Genomic DNA, 21565 nt, shown 5'->3' on the forward strand with positions numbered 1-21565 from the left:
TGGAGGAGGCAGTGCGAGCATCGACTCTCTTAGATGAAGGATATTCAATGCGATACGTTGCAGGTGTGTTAGGAAGACATCATTCCAGCATCAGTCACAAGGTGAGGTGATATATTGAAATAGGGTCGTACCATCGAAGACCAGGGCAAGGGCGAAAACGTTGCACTAATCAAATTGATGATCGTTTTTTTGAGACAACGTGCTCTCAGAGACAGGGGAGTCACCAGCAATTTGCTAAAAAATTAACTAGCAGATGTTCGAAATGTCGCGATATCGTCTCGAGCAGTTAGAAGACGTTTACATGAAGCAGAATTGAGCAACAGGAAACCGGCCAAAAAACCCTTGCTTACCAGAGAACACAGGGATCGGAGATTGAATTTTGCAAGATTGCATCAAAATTGAAGGAGAAAGGTTTTCCAGCTGGAATATCTCTCCTAAAGTACCTTTTGGTGGTGGCTCTAAAATGTTTTAGGGAGGAATTTGTTTGAAGCTCGTACGGAGTTGATCTCCATACGTACGAGGTCTATGAATGCCCATTATTACTTAGACAACATTATTGTCGAACATGTAATGCCTTTTGCTCCGTTTCTTGGACCTAATTTTTTATTCATGTTATTGGCTATCTAAATGATGATGATATTCGATTATTAGAGTGGCCACCTAACAGTCCGGACATGAAGCCTATAGGGCATCTATGGGACTATCTCAAAAAAAAAGATTCGCAGTCCTAGACTCCCTATTGCCAATCACAACCAACTCATTGAGGCCGTTATTGAAGAATGGGAGAATATTCCGCAAGTTTTTGTTGAACATTGGATATCAAGCATGCTTCGACGCATAAATGCAGTCATAAGACGTAGAGGAGGGCCTACACGGTATTAGTGTTGACCCAGATGCATTTTATTGTGTTACTTTACTGATTTTTTTCTTTTTGCAATTTGTAGTTATGCTAGCTTATTTACGCATTTCCGGCAAAAACAAATTTTTAAAGAAACAAAAATGCAAATTAAGGTCATGATAAAGTTATGTTGGATTCTGTTTGGCATTCTATGTCTTCAATGGCAATCTGCCTTTCATCTGCAAATGTTACTTCCACATATTTCTTTCAAGTGTCTAGTCTCTCTTCTACACTTAGTAGTGGATTAACTTGGTTGTCTGCCAAACATCTAACTCTTCTATAGTTTATTTTTATGAACGAGAGAGTAATTAGCATAATTTTAACTGGTAGCTCCGACCACTCCATGGGCGTGCTCAAGATTAATTGAAAAATTACTTTGAATAATTGTAAAAAATAAATGAATTATTTCAGTGTTATAAAGTGTTATGTGTATGTAAACAAAAGTGACCTCTTTTATCACACACTATATTAGAACTGACTGGCCTACATTAAAAAGGGTTTTAAAAAATTCACATTTTTTTTAATTTTTAAAAATTACAAAAGAGAAAAAGAGTTTTTAAAACCGTCTAAGGTATGTTAAATAGATGAATAAAAATATTAATATAAAACTTACAGCTACGTGTTACAAATCCAAATCAGATTCAGAAGATGAACTTTCAGAACCAAGATTTATAATAACTGGCTCGATCATTTTATCAGTAATATTGTCCACTTCCACATTTTTTCCTCTTCTTTAATAGTGTGATTTACTGCCTTTTCCCAGTTTTCAGGTTTTACATTATTTACGGCCTCCAAAAACAACTGTTTAACATCATGAATTTTAAAAGTGGGTTTTTTTTTGAAACTTCACTCTTTATCTGTGCCTATACCAGTTCAATCGGGTTTAATTCACAATGATATGGTGGGGATCTAAGTACTGTCATTCCACGATTTTTGGCAATTTCATCAATTTCGTATTTTTTAAATTTTTTCTTATGAAGGGCACACAACGAATAAAGTTCCTTTCTTATAGATCCGGGATGGTACGTAATATTTTTTGAACTCAGCCAATTCTGCAAGTCTTTTTTTAACCACTTGGTTGTGGGCAGTCCTTCTATAAGTCTGGAGTGATAACTTGCATTATCCATTACTATTACACAGTTCTTAGGAAGAAGATCTATCATTTGTTCGAACCATTCTTGAAAGACATCAGCGTTCATGTCTTCATGGTAGTCACCGGTACGAGTTGATTCAAAAGTTAATAAACCACCTTCAACAAAACCGTCTGAACTGCCAATGTGTACTATTATCAGCCTGCGTCCCTTTCCTGATGGTGGGTTTAAACCAGTAGATAAGTTATTAACAAAAGTCTTCCCTTTGACTTGTAACAGTTTCATCCTGCCAAAATTTATTTGGTGTATGACCCTCGTTGATCCATGTTTCATCAAGATAAAATATTTTTCTTTTTTGGTTTCTCATTTCCTTTATGGTTCTTAGAAAATGTCTTCTCCATATGACAATATCGCTTCTTTCTAATAAAATAGACTTTCTGGGATTCTTTTTCCAGCGGAAGCCTATTTCTTTTAAAAGTTTCCATAACGTACTTCGACTCATTTCTGGGTAATCCTTATCATCTCGAACTGAGACAAGAACTTTATCCAATGTTGGAAATTCTTGTCTAAAGAAGAATTCATGCACTTTCCGTCGAAGTCCTTCTTTAAAATGATATTCTATTTGAAATTTTGGTTTCCCTGGAGCATTACGTGGCATTTGAAAACTACCACATTTCTCTTCTTTAATAACTCTGTAAATCGTAGATTTCCCAACACCAAGTGTACTGTTAACTAACTCAACGGTCTCATCAACACTTTTACATAAACGTTTGTCTGTAAATGATTTAAAACAATTAAATATTAATATTTTTTCATTAACTGTTAGAGGACCAATTTTTCGGCGTTTACACGGCACTTCCAAATTTTCCATAACACTAGTATACACAATAAACTGCACCTTGCAACTGAAGTACCTACTTTTAGTGAACTGTTAAGAATTTTGAATACGCCACTTGGACCTTCCTATATACAAAATGGAAAAACCCACTATCACATTTTCTGTGGAATAAGTTTAGAAGGTAATTATCTAGTCAATTACTGTCGTAGATTCCTGGAATTAAAGAATTAAATGTTTGATTGTTGAAACCCTTACTTCGTGGAATGCACTCATTTCAGATAAAATAAAACGTTTTATTTTATCTAAAGAATTAAACTTTATTTTGCAAATAGGTAGGTACTTATTAAACTTTTATTGGTTATATATAACCAATAAAATAAACATCTTACATTTCTTGCAAATTCATTAGTACCTGTTAACCTCCATCTCTCCGACACTGGCAACCTTATTTAGGGATTAGTAAACCTCACAACTATTATATTCTATTCTGCTCCAACCTTTATACCTGGTGGTCATACTCAATTTAAAATTGTTTTCCTATATACTTCTGTAAACTTGTTGACAAATATCTGTTTTTCATTGAGTCACCCGTATCAACAGTTTAGGGATTTGCATACATAATTTATTGTTTTATTACTCTCTCATACATAAAAATACACTATAGGCTTGTATAAGCCTGCAGCTTCTTTCTTTAACTTTTTTTGTGCATATTGGATGAATCCGTCTTGAAAGGTCCGTTTTTGAACAATTATTTCAAATGTCCATCATATGGTTTTTTTTTTGAAATTTTAAATTTTTCTGGCAGTCTAACACGTAAGAGCTCTTCTTTTTTAAAACGCTTCTCGACGGCCGTCTTTAAAATACAGGAACAATGGGAAAAAAAGAAAAAAAATTTCTTCATAAAAAAATTTGATTGCCATATGTAATAGATAGGATACAAAGAAATTGTTGAAAATGTCAATTTTTTAGCATTCTAGACGTCAATAACCCCTAATGAAATTATGAATGCAATGAAAGATAATTTAAATATATTTCATTATACAGTATAGAATACCGAGTGTTAAAGTATTTTGGTTCACCTATAAGTACACTAAGTTTTGCCTCTTGAAAGACCTAAAAGGCACAAAGATTCAAATAAAAAAGTGGTGGTTTTAAATTTACATAATCGTTGAGTTTAGCTATCCAAAACATAAATATCTTCCAGAATACGGTATAGAATATATCGTCGCTGCAATGTTAAAGACACGAATGTGCATATTTAGGTATTTTCGCATTCGCGTACCCACATTGGCAAACCTGTTAACTTTCAAAGTTGTCAATGCAAAATACACGAATGTATTCGGTAATCTATGCTCTTCCCAGTGTTCAATGTTTGTTCCGCGATAGTGGATGTTTTTCATTTACTTCAATACCCAAGTTACTTATGTACCACAATGGTGTTTTCCGTATTGCATTGTTAAGTCTGAAATAGTGAATGTGTCACATTCGTGTTTTTAACAGTTTAATTTTATTACATTCGTGATACTGTTTGGATTACAAGATGCGATCTCGCACAAAAGAAATAATGAAACGGAGTCGAATGTTGTATTTGAAAAGTAAGTGATAATCCCTTTATTATTATTTTAGTACACGTGAATCTTCAATTTGAAGAATGAGGCAGAATTGCTCTACCTATTTTATCGTTTTTTGTTTTTACGCGGTTAGGTTTTTTTCACTTATCCGTAGGTATGTATCAGAAATTAACAAACTGAGAAACAGCACTGGAGAAGAAACAACGAACAGAGATGAAATATTAAGAATAGTCGAAAAGTTCTACACAGAGTTATATAGATCAAGAAAAAAAGATAACAATACGGAACCTCCAATTACACTAAAAACTGGGGTATTAAACCAAGGATCAGATTTAATGCCCGATATAACAAAATCAGAAATCAAAGAAGCCCTGAAGAAAATAAAAAATAATCGAACCCCGGGTGAAGATGGAATAGTATCAGAAGCACTAAAAATTGGAGGGGATGTATTACTTGAAAAAATTAAACAACTTTTCAATATCTGCCTTCACAGCGCCAATATTCCAACAGACTGGAACAACGCTACTATGATTTTATTACACAAAGCAGGAGACAAAGCAAATTTAGAGAATTACAGACCGATTAGCCTCCTCAGCCATATATATAGATTGTTTACGCGAATACTAGTTAAGAGAATGGAAAGATTATCAAATGGAAAGAAAAATTATCAACCAAGGGAACAGGCAGGATTCCGAAAAAGTTACGGAACAAATGACCATCTACAAAGTATAAAAACCCTAATAGAGAAAGCAGTGGAATACAATAAACCGCTAGTTCTAATCTTTATCGATGTTCACAAAGCCTTTGACACAGTTGAGCTAAGCAAAATATTACAGGCGCTTAAAGAATGCAGGCTAGATTATAGATATACTAAATTATTATACAAAATATACCTGCAGGCAACAACCACTGTCAGATTACATACTAACAGTAATCGCATAAAAATAGAACGGGGGGTTAGACAAGGAGACCCAATGTCACCTAAACTTTTTAATACGGTGCTAGAACATGCTTTTAAGAGTTTGGATTGAATGACAAAGGGAATAAAAATAGATGGAGAATATCTAAACAACTTACGTTTCGCCGATGATATACTTATAATAGCTGAAGATCTAGGTATGGCAAGAGAGATGGTACAGGAACTCGTTGTGGCTACAGAAAGTGTAGGTTTAAATATAAATATCTCAAAAACAAAAATCATGACCAATTTGGTACCCAACCAGAACATCAGTATTGGTGGGAAAGAAATAGAACTCGTAGATAGATATAAATACCTGGGACATGAAATTATGATTGGCAGGGATAACCGGACTCATGGACTGAAGAGAAGAATCGGCCTTGGGTGGGCAGCATTTGGAAAACTGAGAGAAACTTTTAAAAGGTAGCTGCCCACATGCCTAAAGAGAAAGGTATTTGATCAGTGCGTCCTCCCAGTCTTGACGTACGGAGCAGAAACACTTACCTTAACAAAAGCAGCAGCTACCAAACTGAGAGTCACGCAGAGAAGAATGGAGCGATCCATGTTAGGAATAACTCTGCGAGACAGAATAACCAACGAAGACATCAGGAGAAGAACCGGAGTGACTGACATCATCGAGAAGATAGCCAGACTAAAATGGAGATGAGCAGGACACATAGCCAGAATGACAGATGGGCGATGGACAAAGAGGTTATTGGAATGGAGGCCAAGGGAAGACAAGAGAAGCGACGGTCGACCACCTACAAGATGGACTGACGATTTAAGAAGACTCAATAAAAACTGGATGAGAGCGGCGCAAGATAGACGGGGTTGGAAACATGAGGAAGAGGCCTATGTTCAGCAGTGGACTCTTGAGGCTGGATGATGATGTATCATTGCAACATAATCTTTGAATGTAGTTAATTTATAACCACTTTTACATGTTATTTATTTAAAATTTCGTATATTATTATTTACAAAGGACCGATGGCAATACAATAGTTGTAGTGATAATTTGGTATCACGGAAACTGGCCTAAATTTTTAAAATAAGAAATAATATTTAGTTTACTGCCAAAAAAAATAGTGGGGTGCTTCATGAGTGTTCTTTTAGTTTTTTCTTAAACTGTTAATTTGTTACAAAGTTGATATACTTTTGTAAGTGCTTAGTTAACCATTTTTGTGCTTGTTATTCTACTCATAACTAACAGATTGCTATTATTTATCGTTTTCTTTGCCATCTTTCTAATTTGCAAATGAGACATTTTCTATGTAGTGTCTTATAAACCTATATTTTATTTTTAATTTCAGATGCGTCAAGTGATGGAACTTTTGCATTCCCAGATCTGCAAAACGAAACTATTGAGTTGGAATCACAGGCGTCCACTTCTACTACGCACCCCCAAGTCCTTCCAATAATTTTAGAAAACGAATCAGTTGTTGACGATCTGGACATTTCCTGTTCTTCTTCTGATAATTATGAGCCATCAGAAAGTGAAGCAGAAACAGATTCAAGTAGTTCATCAGATTTACCAGAAAATAAATCCAGTAATCGTACACCCAATGAAAATACCAAAATCAACGATACTAAAGAAACGAATGACAAGAGAGTTTAAAAAAAAGGCAACGAAACGAGATGCTTTGGAAAAAGAAACATTCGGAATCGTACATTGGACATAGAGGAGTTGAGAAACCTGCACGGCCCCTTTTGCCTACCCCTTGCTTCGGCAAAGCAAAACACAAATGCACTGATCTTATTAATGAAGAATGCCGCCTGCAAATTTATACGGAGTTTCGTAATTTACAAAGTATTGACCACCAGCGATAATTTTTAAGCAGCCACATAGAACAGATAAAAAAAACGAACTACACGAAATATCGAAAACTCTCGTAGAGCTTTTACTTGCAAATATTTTTTAACAGTGAATGGTACGAAACACAAGGTATGTAGAGTAAATGTAACAGATGCCTTAATGCGTAGTTGTTTAAAGCTCTTCTCTTCACGTGGTTTTTTGAACGACGATAAACGCGGAAAGCTACCATCTAACAAAATATCCGATACAGCTAAAGGTTTCATACGGAAACACATTCTTTCTTTCCCGTCCGTTGAATCCCATTATTGCAGGGCTTCTAGTAGCAAAAAGTACGTAGATTCTTCTTTAAATTTGTCAGTGATGTATAGAATGTACAAGGAAAGCTGCATTATACAAAGTTTGAAACCAGTTTGTTTTGAAAAATACAGACAAATATTTTGCGAGTACAATTAGACTACAAAGAAGGACCAATGTAAAAAATGTTTGTCTCAAAAGAACTTAAGCGAAGAAGAAAAGGTTTTAAACGAGGAGGAGTTAAAAAGACATTTAGATAGAAAAAATGCTGCTAGAGAAGCTCGCAATAAAGATAAAATTGTTGCGAAAGAAGATACCAGTGTGTTAGCCTTCAATTTTGATCTTCAAGCAGTCCACAACACCCCGAAAGGGTCTGCAGGTCAATTTTTTTACTTAAGAAAGCTGGCAGTGTACAATTTGACAATAGACAACTTGCTCAATCAAAACGTTAGTTGCTATCTATGGGACGAGACACAAGGAAAACGAGGAGCCAATAAAATAGCTTCCTTTGTATACAATTTCATTATGTCCCATACTGAAATAACAACAGTTCGTATGATGTTAGACGGATGTGGTGGCCAGCAAAAAACACTGTCTTTGCTAGTATGTGTAAGCAACTTCTTACTAATCATCGATCGTTAGAGGTAATCGACCATCGTTTTTTTGAAACAGGTCACACTGAAATGGAGTGTGACTCCTAAAATTGAGAAAAAGAGTAAACACGTGCCAGTCTACACTCCAGATAGTTGGGCACAATTGGCAAGAACTGCTCGCGTATCACCAGGACCGTTTGATGTACGCATTATGTTGTATGACGATATTTTTAATTTCAAATTATTTTCAAGCACAAACTTTAATTTAACGATTCCCTGGAGAAGCATTTGCTGGCTTCGTTACTTAAAAAAACAGCCATCAAAAATTTATTACAAGACTGATTTTTCTGCAGAGTTTATTGAGGTAAACTGTCTCAAAACAAAAAACCCAGGTCGTCCCACAGCAGTAAAAAAGCCTATAATTCAGCACTACCTATGTGTGAAGCAAAAAAAAAAGATTTACAAAAAATGTGCCAAGACCACACGATTCCTAGAGCCTATCATAATTTTTACGAAAATTTACAAACAAGCCAAACCATCCGGGATAGCTTAGCCGAGCCAGATATTGACGAAGCCACAGACAGTGACCATGACTAAGAATGAGAAAACCTTTTGTTTTTAAGAATTTTGGAACTGTTCTGTTTAATTTAAGTTATTATTTTCATACTACAGTTTAAGTTGCCATTTAGTGTATTTTTGTTTGCCAGGATGATTTTTTATTTTTTGTATTTTGACAGCATGTCCAATTTAAAAAAAAATGTTTCCATAAATTCCTGTTTACTGCAAAATCTAGTTTTCTATTTTAACGAAAATGATTTTTTTTATAAATTTTACAAAGCTAATACCACGAATGTGTTTTTTTTTTCAAAAAAAAACAAAAAAATAAATGTTATGCTGTGACATTTTTGTAAATCGCGGCAAGCATAGACTTGCCAGATAGATAGTTTGAAAATGTATTATTTGATTTTTATATGTTGTTGTAACCATTTACAAAGTAGTTTTCTCAAAACTTTAAATATGCACATTCGTGCCTTTAACATTGCACCGACGATATGGTATGCCATTTAAAATAAGAATATTATTCAATGCCACATGTAGGCGAAATTCAACTAAAATGATAAAACATCCTATGTGATGAAATGATAAAATTTAAATGTTGTTGTTAACAGAATCTAGACTAGGTGGGTATATCGCAGATTTTTGATGATATGTATCATGGCATACTTAATTATAAATTGTTAAAGTTTATAAATTAGGAAATCTTTAAATATTTCAAAAATGGGAGATAGGTATACAAAACCCTAATATAGATTGAAAACTAAGTAAATGTTTCATACGACAGACAATTTTTCATAAAATATAGAATGTTTCATTTAAAATAAACACGTTATTACAGCTTGAATTTGCTAATAGAACAATCTAATATTTTGACCAATTTGTAAAAGTTTTTTAATATAAACATGTGTTTAAATATAACAAATTGTCTATTATTAAGTCCCAAGACAAAATTTGTCTCCAATTCTTGGATTCGTAGACATTTAATTTTTTCTAAAACCTAATTAGAAGCAAACTCTTTAGAAAAAGTCTAATAAATCAAAACACCCTGTATTAGGTACAGGAAACTCATAAAAGTATAGCTTATTTTTTACGGACAATTCAAAAAGGTCAGCAAATATTCTAGAAGAAAAAATATAACTTAGATATACCACTTTTTTTATTCACCCTGTATAATTCACATTATTTTTAAATTGTAGTGTTAATGGTCCTGTATAGTTCTGTGAAGAAAAAAACTTCGTTACGAAAAAAACAGTACAAATACTAGGGCTTAAAGGATGGGCCATCCTGTATATATAAATATATATATATATATATATATATATATATATATATATATATATATATATATATATATATATATATTATATATATATATATATATATATATATATATAAAGTAGTTAGGTATTATTGACTGACACGTTATGTAAAATAAAGTTTTATTTTGAGGTTGCAGTCATTAATAGGGCAGGAAAGTGAAACTCTTTGTTCTTTAATCAAGCTTTCGCAAAATTTATTTGCTTCTTGATTAAAGAACAAAGAGTTTCACTTTCCTGCCCTATTAATGACTGCAACCTCAAAATAAAACTTTATTTTATATATATATATATATATATATATATATATATATATATATATATATATGTATATATATATATATATATATATATATATATATATATGTATATATATATATATATATATATATATATATATATATATATATATATATATATAGTTTGCGGCTCGGTGTGACTCCATAGATCTGTACAGGATGGGCTTGGACGGTGTACGCCTAATAAACGGGTATATATATATATATATATATATATATATATATATATATATATATGAATATATATATATATATATATATATATATATATATATATGAATATATATACATATATATATATATATATATATATACGAAATAACAAGAAGTCCAGAGACCTCTCTCTGATAGCAATTTAGGTGAACCGCAAATTCAAAGCCTCTTGAACGACGCTAGAAGTATCCTTTTACTTCGACATGCATCTACGATTCACCTACGATAAACCAAATACTGGACTGCATTTCATTTCAGCTGAACTTCCACAAGTGTTCCTGATGATGAGTTAAATAACTCGAAACACGTGTAGAGCAATGGTGGAGTTCCGATTGAAATGAAATGCAATCTTTTACTTTCATTTAAACGTCTTTCTCTACGTAAAGAGCGAAAAAGATAGTATTTTCAAAGGTGAATCGTAGATGCATAAAAGGATACTTCTAGTTGAATTTGCGGTTCACCTAAATTGCTATCAGAGAGAGGTCTCTGGACTTCTTGTTATTTCGTTTATATATATATATATATATATATATATATATATATATATATATATATATATATATATATATATATATATATATATATATATATATATATATATATATATATATATATATATATATATATATATATATATATATATATACCCGTTTATTAGGCGTACACCGTACAAGCCCATCCTGTACAGATCTATGGAGTCACACCGAGCCACAAACTTCCACATCTTGCCGTACCGTTCATCCATAGGTTGATCCGACACACCAGAGTATTCTAATCTAAGTAGCAAATCCGTTTAGAATTTTACACTATTATGTTGCATCTCTTGGGTTAATGATAACTTAAAAGACAAGATAATAAAAATATAATAAATAATAAAATAATAAATATCAAGAATAGCTGCATATAGTGCTATTTGTCTCCCGGAAATTGCTGATTATCTAGTGACTAGTAAGTGAAAAGTCGATATACTTAGAAAAGAAGAATCTAGTGAGATTTTTAGTAACATTGGGTTTTAAATTTAATTTAATTTAAATTTTTAAAAAACTTTAAAAAACCGGCAAATAATTAAAATTAATTTATCTGATAAATCCTAACCTAATTCTTACAGAAACTGAAAAATGAATAACACAAATAGACGAGTCAAACTTTTACTTACAACTGTTGTCCATAGATTCGTGATGAAAACTATTAGTCGATTTATTTGTTTCTTCAAGGATATTTTCTATAGGCTTCTGGATATTCAACCCTAAATCAAACTTAAACAAATCTTCAAATGTATATTTAGATGAATCCATGTTTAACAAACGTTTATCACAGAAATAGCTAATATTAAAAATGCCTGTACACCAGTTTCGCTAATACTAAATATAAAAAACAAAATATAATGCCGTTACACACTTCGTCACGTCTTGTGCTGGAGGGAGAAACAACCCATGTTTTTATTTATTACGTTAAAAAATAGTTTCTTTGTTTCAAAAATTACCTGCGCTATCACTTCTAACGATATAAACAATGGAAGTCTTTGTATCTATCGACAAAATATCCAAGGGTTTATTTCTTCGTCAGTTTCAAGGTTAGACATTATCTGTATGAAATAATATTTATTACATCGACAACGGGTGTAAGAGAGTGCGTTAATTTTTTAGACCAATTTTTAGTGACTGTGTAGGAACAGAGGAGAAGGCACTGTTGCCAAACTCTAAAAAATCCCCTAAATAGTTTTTATTTATGAGTTACAACTTCGATAAGACTTGTTTTTCTTTCTGTTTCTTATGTAGGAGATTGGCTATCATTAAGACTATTCGAACTTTGTTAACAGCTGTTCTAAACAGTTCGTTTGTGGTGCAACCAAACCATTATTGTCTCAGATTTCTCATCCAGGAGATTCTTCTGCAGCCCGGATTCCTTTGTCCTTCAATCTTTCCCTGCATTACATTTTGTAGGAATGTGTAGTTTTGTCCACGTATTAGATGGTCCAATTATTACACTTTTCTCTTTTTTATATGTACTTTGAGCCTTTTGTCCATTCGACGCAATACTTTTTTATTTGTGACTCGTTCAAGGCAACTGATTGAGAGTCAATACTTTTACGCCATACAAAAAGGTACTAAACGCTTATGATCTTAAAATTTTTTACACTACATTTTTATAGATATCAAGATTATTAAACAGTTTCTTCATTTTTATGAAAATGGGCCTAACAATTTCAATACTCAATATTTTTTTTACTTGCCACGTGTATCACAGCTCCCAGGTATTTATAATTATTATTTACCGTTTGAATGGGGGTATTATTTATAATTATGTTTGTATAATGAATTGGATTTTTGATAAAGATCATATATGTACTTGGTTTTCTTGGTGTTAATCTATAAACCATAGTTATTGCATTCTCTATTCATATTCCCTAGTAAATGTTGATCTTCCAATGTTGTTGCCAACAGCACAGTATCGCCTGCATATCTAATGTTATTAATCACTTACACATTAACGATTAGTGCTTCATTTGCGCTTGATAAAACTTCCTGGCAAATATGATCACTATAGACGATAATCCTGTGTTAATCTTATTACGTCTGAAACTTCATCTTCTATTCTTATATTTGCTTGCTGATACCAATATAAATTCAGGATTATTCTCAGATTTTTATCTTCTATGTCTTCGCTCTCAAGAACATTCTTTTAGTAAATCATGGCGTACCTTGTCAAAACCCTTTTCGAAATCTATAAAACAGGCGTATATTGTTACGAATGATTTTTAGAAACACATTAAGCAAATGATTCATTAATGAGATTGTTCGGTGATCGAAACATTTTCTTGCATTAGCTGTTTCTGGTATTGTATTGAATGTGGGCCATTCTTAAGGAATATTCAGTATTGAATAATATGGTGTTAAACATCTGTAATAGTATTGTAATAGATTTGTCGTTCATGAGTTTTAATAGTCGTGAACGGATTTTGTCGGGCATCGTTGCTTTTTCATTTATAACATTTGTTATTGCGTGTTCTATTCCTTTTTTTAATACATTAGGGCCGGATTCACTCTTTATTTATCAAAGGCTTTCCATTTCTGTTCTCTTACACCAATGTAGTCTTTCTTCCGAATCCTTGCTATCTATTTTACTTTTTTGTACATATTGAAGCTAACGTATTTTCTGTTAGAGTCTTCCATTTCTTCACATTGGTTTTTAATCCATAATTCTTTGGCGTCTTTTGATAATTCTGATTATAGTTACGACCGAGGTAGCCTTTTAGTCTGGCGATGTTCTGCCTCTGTCGGAGCTTGCACTCCAACTTTCACGATCACTAGTATTCCTTGTAATATTATTCAGTTACTAAATGATATTTAAATTATACGAGCTTACCCTATGGTGTCCCTCTTATTTTATCTAAAAACTGTGCTCTATAAATAACATACAACACAGCCCTATGCTCTGCTTGTACACTAGTTACCAGTTTACACTAATTCAAATGGTTTTCTTCGTTCTTCTTCTTCTTCAAGTGCCCTGTCCGTTGCGAACGTTGGCTATTACCATGGCAATTCTGATCTTGTTTGCGGCGCTTCTGAATAGTTCGACCGATGTGAGCCCGAACCACTTCCTCAGATTTTGGAGCCACGAGTGTCTTCTCCTGCCTGGCCCTCGCTTACTGTCTATTTTTCCCTGGACAATCAATTGCAGTAGACGGTACTTATCGTGTCTCAATATGTGGCCTAGATATTCAAGCTTTCTTTGTTTAATTGTATTCACGATTTCTTTCTCCTTTCCGATTCTTTGAATTACCTTTATGTTGGTGACATGTTCGGTCCAGGATATACGAAGAATGCGTCGGTACACCCACATTTCGAATGCTTCTAGTTTTCTCGTGAGCGTCTCCGTCAGCGTCCAGGCCTCCACACCATACAGTAAGATCGGAAAAATGTAGCATTTAAGAAGACGTAGTTTTAGGGGAAGAGACAAATCCCTGCTTATGAGGAGCTTTTTCATATTGCTAAATGCTGCTCTAGCTCGTTCTATTCTCGCCTTAATTTCTGTAGCCTGTTCCCATTTTGCATTTACGTTGGTGCCAAGGTACACATAAGATTCTACATGGTCAATTGGTATGTTACTTATCCGTAACTGTCGAGCAGGCTGTTGCTTCCTGCTTATCAGCATCCACTTTGTCTTCTTGAAGTTGAGGCTCAGGCCGTATTCCTCACTAACTGAATAAACTCTTTCCATTACCTGCTGTAATTCGTCTATGGTACTTGCAAGGATCACCGTGTCGTCGGCATATCTTATATTGTTCGTTAACTCGCCATTTATTTTTATGCCCTCATTTGCATTTTCCATACATTTGTTAAATATTTCTTCGGAATAAATATTGAATAGGAGTGGGGATAATATACACCCCTGACGGACACCTCTTTGGATCTGCACACTTTCAGTGAGTTCGTTGCCAATTTTTGCTCTTGCTGTTTGACCCCAGTATAGGTTTGCCACAATTCGAATGTCGTTGTCGTCAATACCTGTCTTTCGCAGAATATCTATCAATTGTTCATGATTGACATTGTCAAATGCTTTTCTAAAATCCACAAAGCACAAATACACGTCCTTATCAACGTCTCTACACCGCTGTATAAGCACCTGGAAATCGAAAATTGCTTCTCTAGTACCAAGTGCTTTCCGAAAGCCAAACTGCGATCTAACAATATTTGACTCACATTTATCATATATTCTTCTATGAATGATCTTAGTGAACGCTTTAGTGATATCATTGATTAAGCTTATAAGCCGGTAGTCATCACAGATCTGGGCATTTGGTTTCTTCGGGATTATAATAAATATTGACTGCAGCCAGTTCTCCGGGATTTTACCGCTATTATATATGTTGTTAAAAAGTTCAACTAGATTATCAAGGAACTGTTTGTCTGATTTACATAGGATCTTTAATATTTCGCAGGGTACATTGTCCGGACCTGCCGACTTATTGTTTTTTAGTGCTGCAATGGCATCTTCTATCTCCGATTTAAGGATTGAAGGTCCTGTTTCTCCTTCTCCATATAGGTGATCATCAGTCCTGTCAGATGCAAATAATTTTTCTATGTATGATTTCCATGTTTCTAAGATCGTTGATGGCTCCGAGATAAGATTTCCATCGCCATCTTTTATGCTGTTGAGTGAATTATTGAATTTCCTCTTGTTTGTCATTGATTTTATTTTTTTGTGCATATTGTAACTGTCGTATTTTCGTTCGTATTGTTCTATTTCCCTGCATTCGTTGGAAAACCATTTTTCTTTGGCTTCTCAAATTTTCGTTCTTATGATTTTGTGGATCTGCTGGTATTTTTCTGCATTTTTATTCTTGAATTTACGTCTTTCATCCATCATATCCATTATCTCATCAGACATCCATTCTTTCTTCTTCGTCTGTCACGCTTTAATAGAGTCGCGCATGTTGTTTGGATTGCTTCCCTCGATTTACCCCTTCTCTCATCTATCCCATTCGTTAGAGTCTTCTTTCTAACCTAGTATATTAGAGAAGTTTAATGGCTTCGATGTTTAAGCGACTAAGGTGGCGTTGTTCGTGACTACCTGCCATCTTTTTGATAACTTTATCTACCTCTTCCATCTCAAGGTCCTTGTGGAGCGTATCTGATGTACTAAGCAACATCAACGATCTTCCTTAATACTTTATTCTGCAATCTCTGTATCATCATTTTCTTGCATCATTTATTCCAATTGTATTGTTTTGGATTTTTTTAATTAAAAAATTAACGTGAATTGATTTAGATTCACTTTGTTTGATTATTCATGTTTTATTCCAATTAGGATTTTATTTATTAACAACTATAATTTGTCTGCTGCTTTTTCGCTTGGATCACCTACTGCTAGGATCGCAGTAGGGGAGGGCGATCTACAGTGGCCAGAGTCTCTGTTTCTACAGTGGCCACCTCCTGTTTTTCTGATTACATGAACTAAAACGTTGCGCCACCTGTTTTAAAAGTAACGAAACACAACCCCCAAACACGTGCTCTGTTATATTTCAATGCGCTGTGACAGAAGGACTCCAAATGGACTTATATTTTAACTTGGTGTTGCCAGTAGCTACTAACCTTAAATGCGGAAAATGTGTACTGCTTCCAATTGGTAAAACTAATCCACTTGTGCCGTACCTTTTTAACGGGCAACAATTAGATTCTGTATTCTAGTGTAACGACCTTGGCGTTATCGTAAACAGCAGCCTAACTTGGTCCAAGCATATTACTTCTTTTGTAAACTTACGAACTCCAGACTATATCTTATTCGGAGGTGTTTTTCGAGAGTTTTAATGCAGTCATTTTGTAAGCTTTGCACTCTTTACGTAAGACCCATTCTTGAATACGCTAGACCAATGTGGTATCCTGATTTGGTTCGAGACAAAACTTTGTTGAAAAACGTTCAAAGAAAAGCCACTCGAATTCCTTTGAGACCGAGAAGATCTTCTTATGCAGAAAGACTTAGTATGGCTAACCTAACTTCTTTGAACTTCGCCGACAACGTGGAGACTTAATTACCACATTTAAAATATTAAAATTTAATTTTGTAAATTTTGATGAAATGTTTACCATAAATCAAGATGAATGACTCAGAGGTCACCAGTTTAAACTTAAAAAAGAGAACTTTTCTACAAGATCAAGACATAACTTTCTACCAAATAGAGTTTTTGAGAACTGGAATAACCTAAGTGAAAACAATGTCTCTTTTTTTTCTACCAGTTCAAAAACAGACTTGACCGTTTTATATTATAGTTAAAATATTGTTTTTGTTTTAAACAAAAAATTGTATTTTGTATTTTTTTTTTGTAATTTTGTACAAGGTGACGAACTTCAGTCAAGAATCGATCAGCTATCGACAACATCTGTATGTCGAATTTTTCAGGCCGGACCCAGAAATTCAAGTATCTGAACAGAGAATAGCAGATCAATATCGGGTAACTATAAGAAATAATCTTATTTCAGAGACTAGACGCGACACCATCAGAAACGAAGTCGAACGGGAGATTCATAACCCAGAGCTAGTTGTAGATCAAATTCCTAATGAAATCCCTAATGAGTAGACTCCTAAGCCTCTCATGCAAGAAACTTAACCTGTTATTAATACACAGCAGGACAACAACCGGTTGCACGATAGCTTTGTAAGTGCAATGGCACGTGCCGTACAAGAGTTTAATGGGACAAACCCACTTATCAGACCACTGCTACCAAAAATAAACTCTTGTAAGAAACTAGGTGAACTGTTATAAATTGTGAACACTGAAGTCCTACTCAATTATATTGTGGAAGCCCATACATTAAAATATTTGCATATGCTGATTTAGTATCGGCTAGTAATATCGGAAGAACTGAAAACAGAATTGCACCCTGGCAAAAACGACTGCTGAGGAAAATTGAATTATTGCGAAGGGATATTAGACAAATTACAGAATAATCCGAGGATTAAGAAGAATAATTATGAACACTCCAAGACACTTACAACATGATCCAGAAAACAACACAGCTCAACACTGCCTGGACACATTAAAACAAAAACTCTCCGTTTATTCAGGTCGTCTAAGGAAATATAAAGTTAGTAACGACCGAACATGCTACAATTTACTTTTTGAGCATGTAGAGAAGGCTTTCTATAGGAAACTGAATTTCACTGTAGAAAATAAAAATAAATTCTACCCAAGCCAAGAAGCAATTCATGAGTTGTGGGGAAACCAACTTTCGATGCCAGCCACTCATAGCAACAATGCTGGATGGGTTAAAGACACGACGAACAACTGTCAACATTACAGTAATATTTCTTATGAACCTTACTTTACGAAAATTTTTGGGAGATACTTCACCATATCAACTCACCTAGGTCTCGATATCACGGAAAGAGTTCCACCACAGCTCAATCCTTTAGATACCATATTTGGGATGAGTGAATTTTCCCCTTATGGGGAGTGTGAGCTGTATGGCTAAATCTGGATAATAATAATAAATTTCATTGAGATCCGTTCAACTGCAAAAAATTGGTAGGTTTTGAGCTTTTTACTGCTTCATTGCCTGGCCTAAATTGATCTATGGTTATTAGAGTTAAAACTCAAAACTATCATAATTTTACGCGATCCATAGTTTTTAAAGCTGTGTTCATATATAATCTATGTAACTGGAGGCATAATGAGTAAATTATAAAATAAAACCAGATTTTTAAAATTTATTTCCATTACCTTATTCTATAATTAAATTAAATGTGGCCAAAAACTCTGAAAAATTATTTATTCCACACAAAATGTCGTTTCATAAAATATTAAAGTGTAAATGCAACTCATTATAAATAAACCTCATATTCAGTAAATTACATATATATATATATATATATATATATATATATATATATATATATATATATATATATATATATATATATATGTATATATGTACTGCCTTTTAGTCATACAAAACAATATCTTCTCTAAGAATTTTTCGCCCCTCAAAATAATAAAAATCTATAAATATAATTACACATTCGTATAATTACGTAATACTTGTAATATTGGCTTATACACTAACTGGTAAACATATTTACCAAAAATATAGTCTAAATGGGTGAAATTGTTATCAGGCACCTTGTACAAACCGGCAAGATTTCTTAGTTTCTTCGATAGCCTTAATACATCTATAGAGCTAGTCATCATGTCATTAGGAGCATACACAAGGTAAATAGGAACTTGAATTCTTTTAATGGGATATGAAGGTGGTGTAGCATTGCCATATATAATCATATTTTGCTTAGCACCATAGTCAAAATACTGGAAGTTACCCTTGTCCTTTATTTCCTGAGCATAATGGATAAAATTTTTGACAGATGAACCAGCTGGATCGTGGGCGAAAATTGTCGGAAGTATAGCCGTATTCGTTTCATTTTTTTCTGAAGGGCAAAGCAGAAAGAGCACGTTCGAACAAATTTTCTTACTTTGAAACGTCTCACAAATAAACGTTAACAGCTCGAAAAATTTGCTCTCCCGTTTTATCTCTGTAATTCCCAGATGACTTGCTATCCAATTTAAATCATTTGAAAAGGGGGCCAAGTACCTTATTGGTGATCTTATATGAGTCATGTAAGCGGTGGGAGCTAGTCCCACCATCAGTCTAAAATGTTTGGCAGCTATTTCGGGTAAAAGGGATGAAAAAACAAAGAATTGTGTTGTTCCCATTGAGTGTCCAATGTAAAGAAGATCTCCAGCTTTTCCTAAAACAGATAAGATTTTATTTAATAATTAATCAGTGTAGGTTCCAAATCAAAAACAAATATTGCAAAGCTAGAATAACTAACCACCTTAACAATGAATTTTCCATTTGACATTTGGGTAGTAGTAACCTTCAAAAGCATAGGTACTGTTAAAATGTTTATGTCATTCGGATTATTATTTACCGAGTTACAGTGCTTTATGCGACTTTATTCTTGTGATTTTTATAAACAATGGATTTCGTATGTTGATTAATCACTGGTATTTGATGGGAAAAATACAGTGTAAACTGATCAATGGCTTAAAAAGTGTTACCGGGACTCTGCTCTACCGATTATAACCATTAAACGATGGTTTGCCGAATTCAAATGCTGTCGTACCGGTACCAATCATGCTGAGAAAAATGCTGAGCTGAAGAGCAAATTATACGTTTATTCCCAAACATATCGAAAAAATGCTGAAAATTATTATGGAAAACCGCAAAGTGAAGTTGCAAGAGATAGCTGACACTATAAAGTTAATAAATGCAATAGCATTTTGACTATTATACATGACCATTTGGGTATGAGAAATTTGTGTTCCAAATGGGTGCCGTGTTTTTTTCACACTCGAGCAAAAACAACAGTTGAATCTCAGCACTGTTTGGGCATGTTTAATTGTAATAAGTCTGAGTTTTTGCATTGACATGTCACTATGGAAGAAACATGGATATACTACTTTACTCCGGAATTAAATCTGCAGTCATCTGAGTGGACAGCATCCGGAGAAAGTCGTCCAAAGCGAAACGCAACACACCGCCGAAAAGTTTATGACCTCTGTATTTTGGGGCCCGCAAGGAATTATTTCATTGACTATTTGAAACATCGAGAAACAATCAACAGCGAATACTATAATGATTTATTGAAGCGTTTGAAGACCAAATCTCAAAGAAAACACCACATAAGTTCAAGAAAAAACTGTTGTTTCACCAAGATAATACACCGTGTCACATGTCGATGAAAATCAATGCAAAAATGCAAACATTGGAATTTAAATTGCTTTCGCACCCACCGTGTAGTCGAGATCTAGCACCCAGTGACTATCACTTTTTTCCGATCTAAAAAAAAATGCTTCGTGGCAAAATATATCGTCCGATTGAGAAGTAATCACCGTAATTAAAGCCTATTTTGAAAGTAAACATAAATCGTTTTACAAGGGCATCGAAAAATTAGAAAAGCGTTGGAATGATTGTATTACCGCTAATGGGAGATTATTTCGAGTTCCTCGAGATATTTTGTGGTGGGCATTCAATACGAAAGGAATCCCGGTGAAGAGACATATATGAGGGAGTAACAACTAGTATTGGGACAGGTGTGGGAGAGACTGATAAATTTTATGTGAAAGTAGGATGGCACCAAGGCTCGGTATTTATTTATTCCCATTAGTTTTGGATCAAATAGCAGCGAAACTACAGGGTAATATTCCGTGGGACTTAATGTATGCTGATGATGTAGTGTTACTAGGAAATAGTGAAAGCAAACAAAAAACAAAAAATGAAATACTCGTTTAAAGATGGAGTTATCGCAAATAATGTGATGTTTTTGGATGGTGAAATGATTGTGAAAACTATTAGTTTTAAGTAACTAGAATCGGTATTACAGAGTAATGGGTTAATAGATGGAGATGCATGGAATAGATTTAGGTTGGATGGATAAAGTGGGAGGAAGCGAATGGTGTGTTGTGTGACAGAAAAATTTCAATGAAGCTAAAGACAAAATTCTATAAAACAGCTATAAGACCAGCTATGATGTACCCAACTAATGTTGGGCTGTTGGGCAATGAGAATGCGTAGATGAATGAGTGGAGTGATAAAAAAGGATAAAATTAAGAATGAATATATTGG

At 33.9% G+C, this 21565-nt stretch overlaps 2 protein-coding genes across 2 annotated transcripts in view; both read right to left on the reverse strand.

Moving 5' to 3' along the window:
• The window catches only part of nanos (RNA-binding protein nanos), a 30688-nt gene extending 18778 nt beyond the window's left edge, over positions 1 to 11910 (reverse strand). Inside the window, exon 1 of the mRNA XM_072520126.1 lies at positions 11599 to 11910. Within this exon, the coding sequence (XP_072376227.1) occupies positions 11599 to 11737 (139 nt within the window). The 5' untranslated portion in view covers positions 11738 to 11910. The remainder of the gene's footprint in view (positions 1 to 11598) is intronic.
• A 6740-nt stretch (positions 11911 to 18650) lies between these two features.
• Positions 18651 to 21565, reverse strand: part of LOC140435540 (lipase 3-like) — a 30367-nt gene continuing 27452 nt past the window's right edge. The window contains exon 3 of the mRNA XM_072524289.1: positions 18651 to 19685. Coding sequence (XP_072380390.1) covers positions 18955 to 19685 — 731 coding nt within the window. The 3' untranslated portion in view covers positions 18651 to 18954. The remainder of the gene's footprint in view (positions 19686 to 21565) is intronic.

The sequence above is a fragment of the Diabrotica undecimpunctata genome, chromosome 1 (assembly GCF_040954645.1).
Source record: "Diabrotica undecimpunctata isolate CICGRU chromosome 1, icDiaUnde3, whole genome shotgun sequence".
In the NCBI taxonomy this organism is placed as follows: domain Eukaryota; kingdom Metazoa; phylum Arthropoda; class Insecta; order Coleoptera; family Chrysomelidae; genus Diabrotica; species Diabrotica undecimpunctata.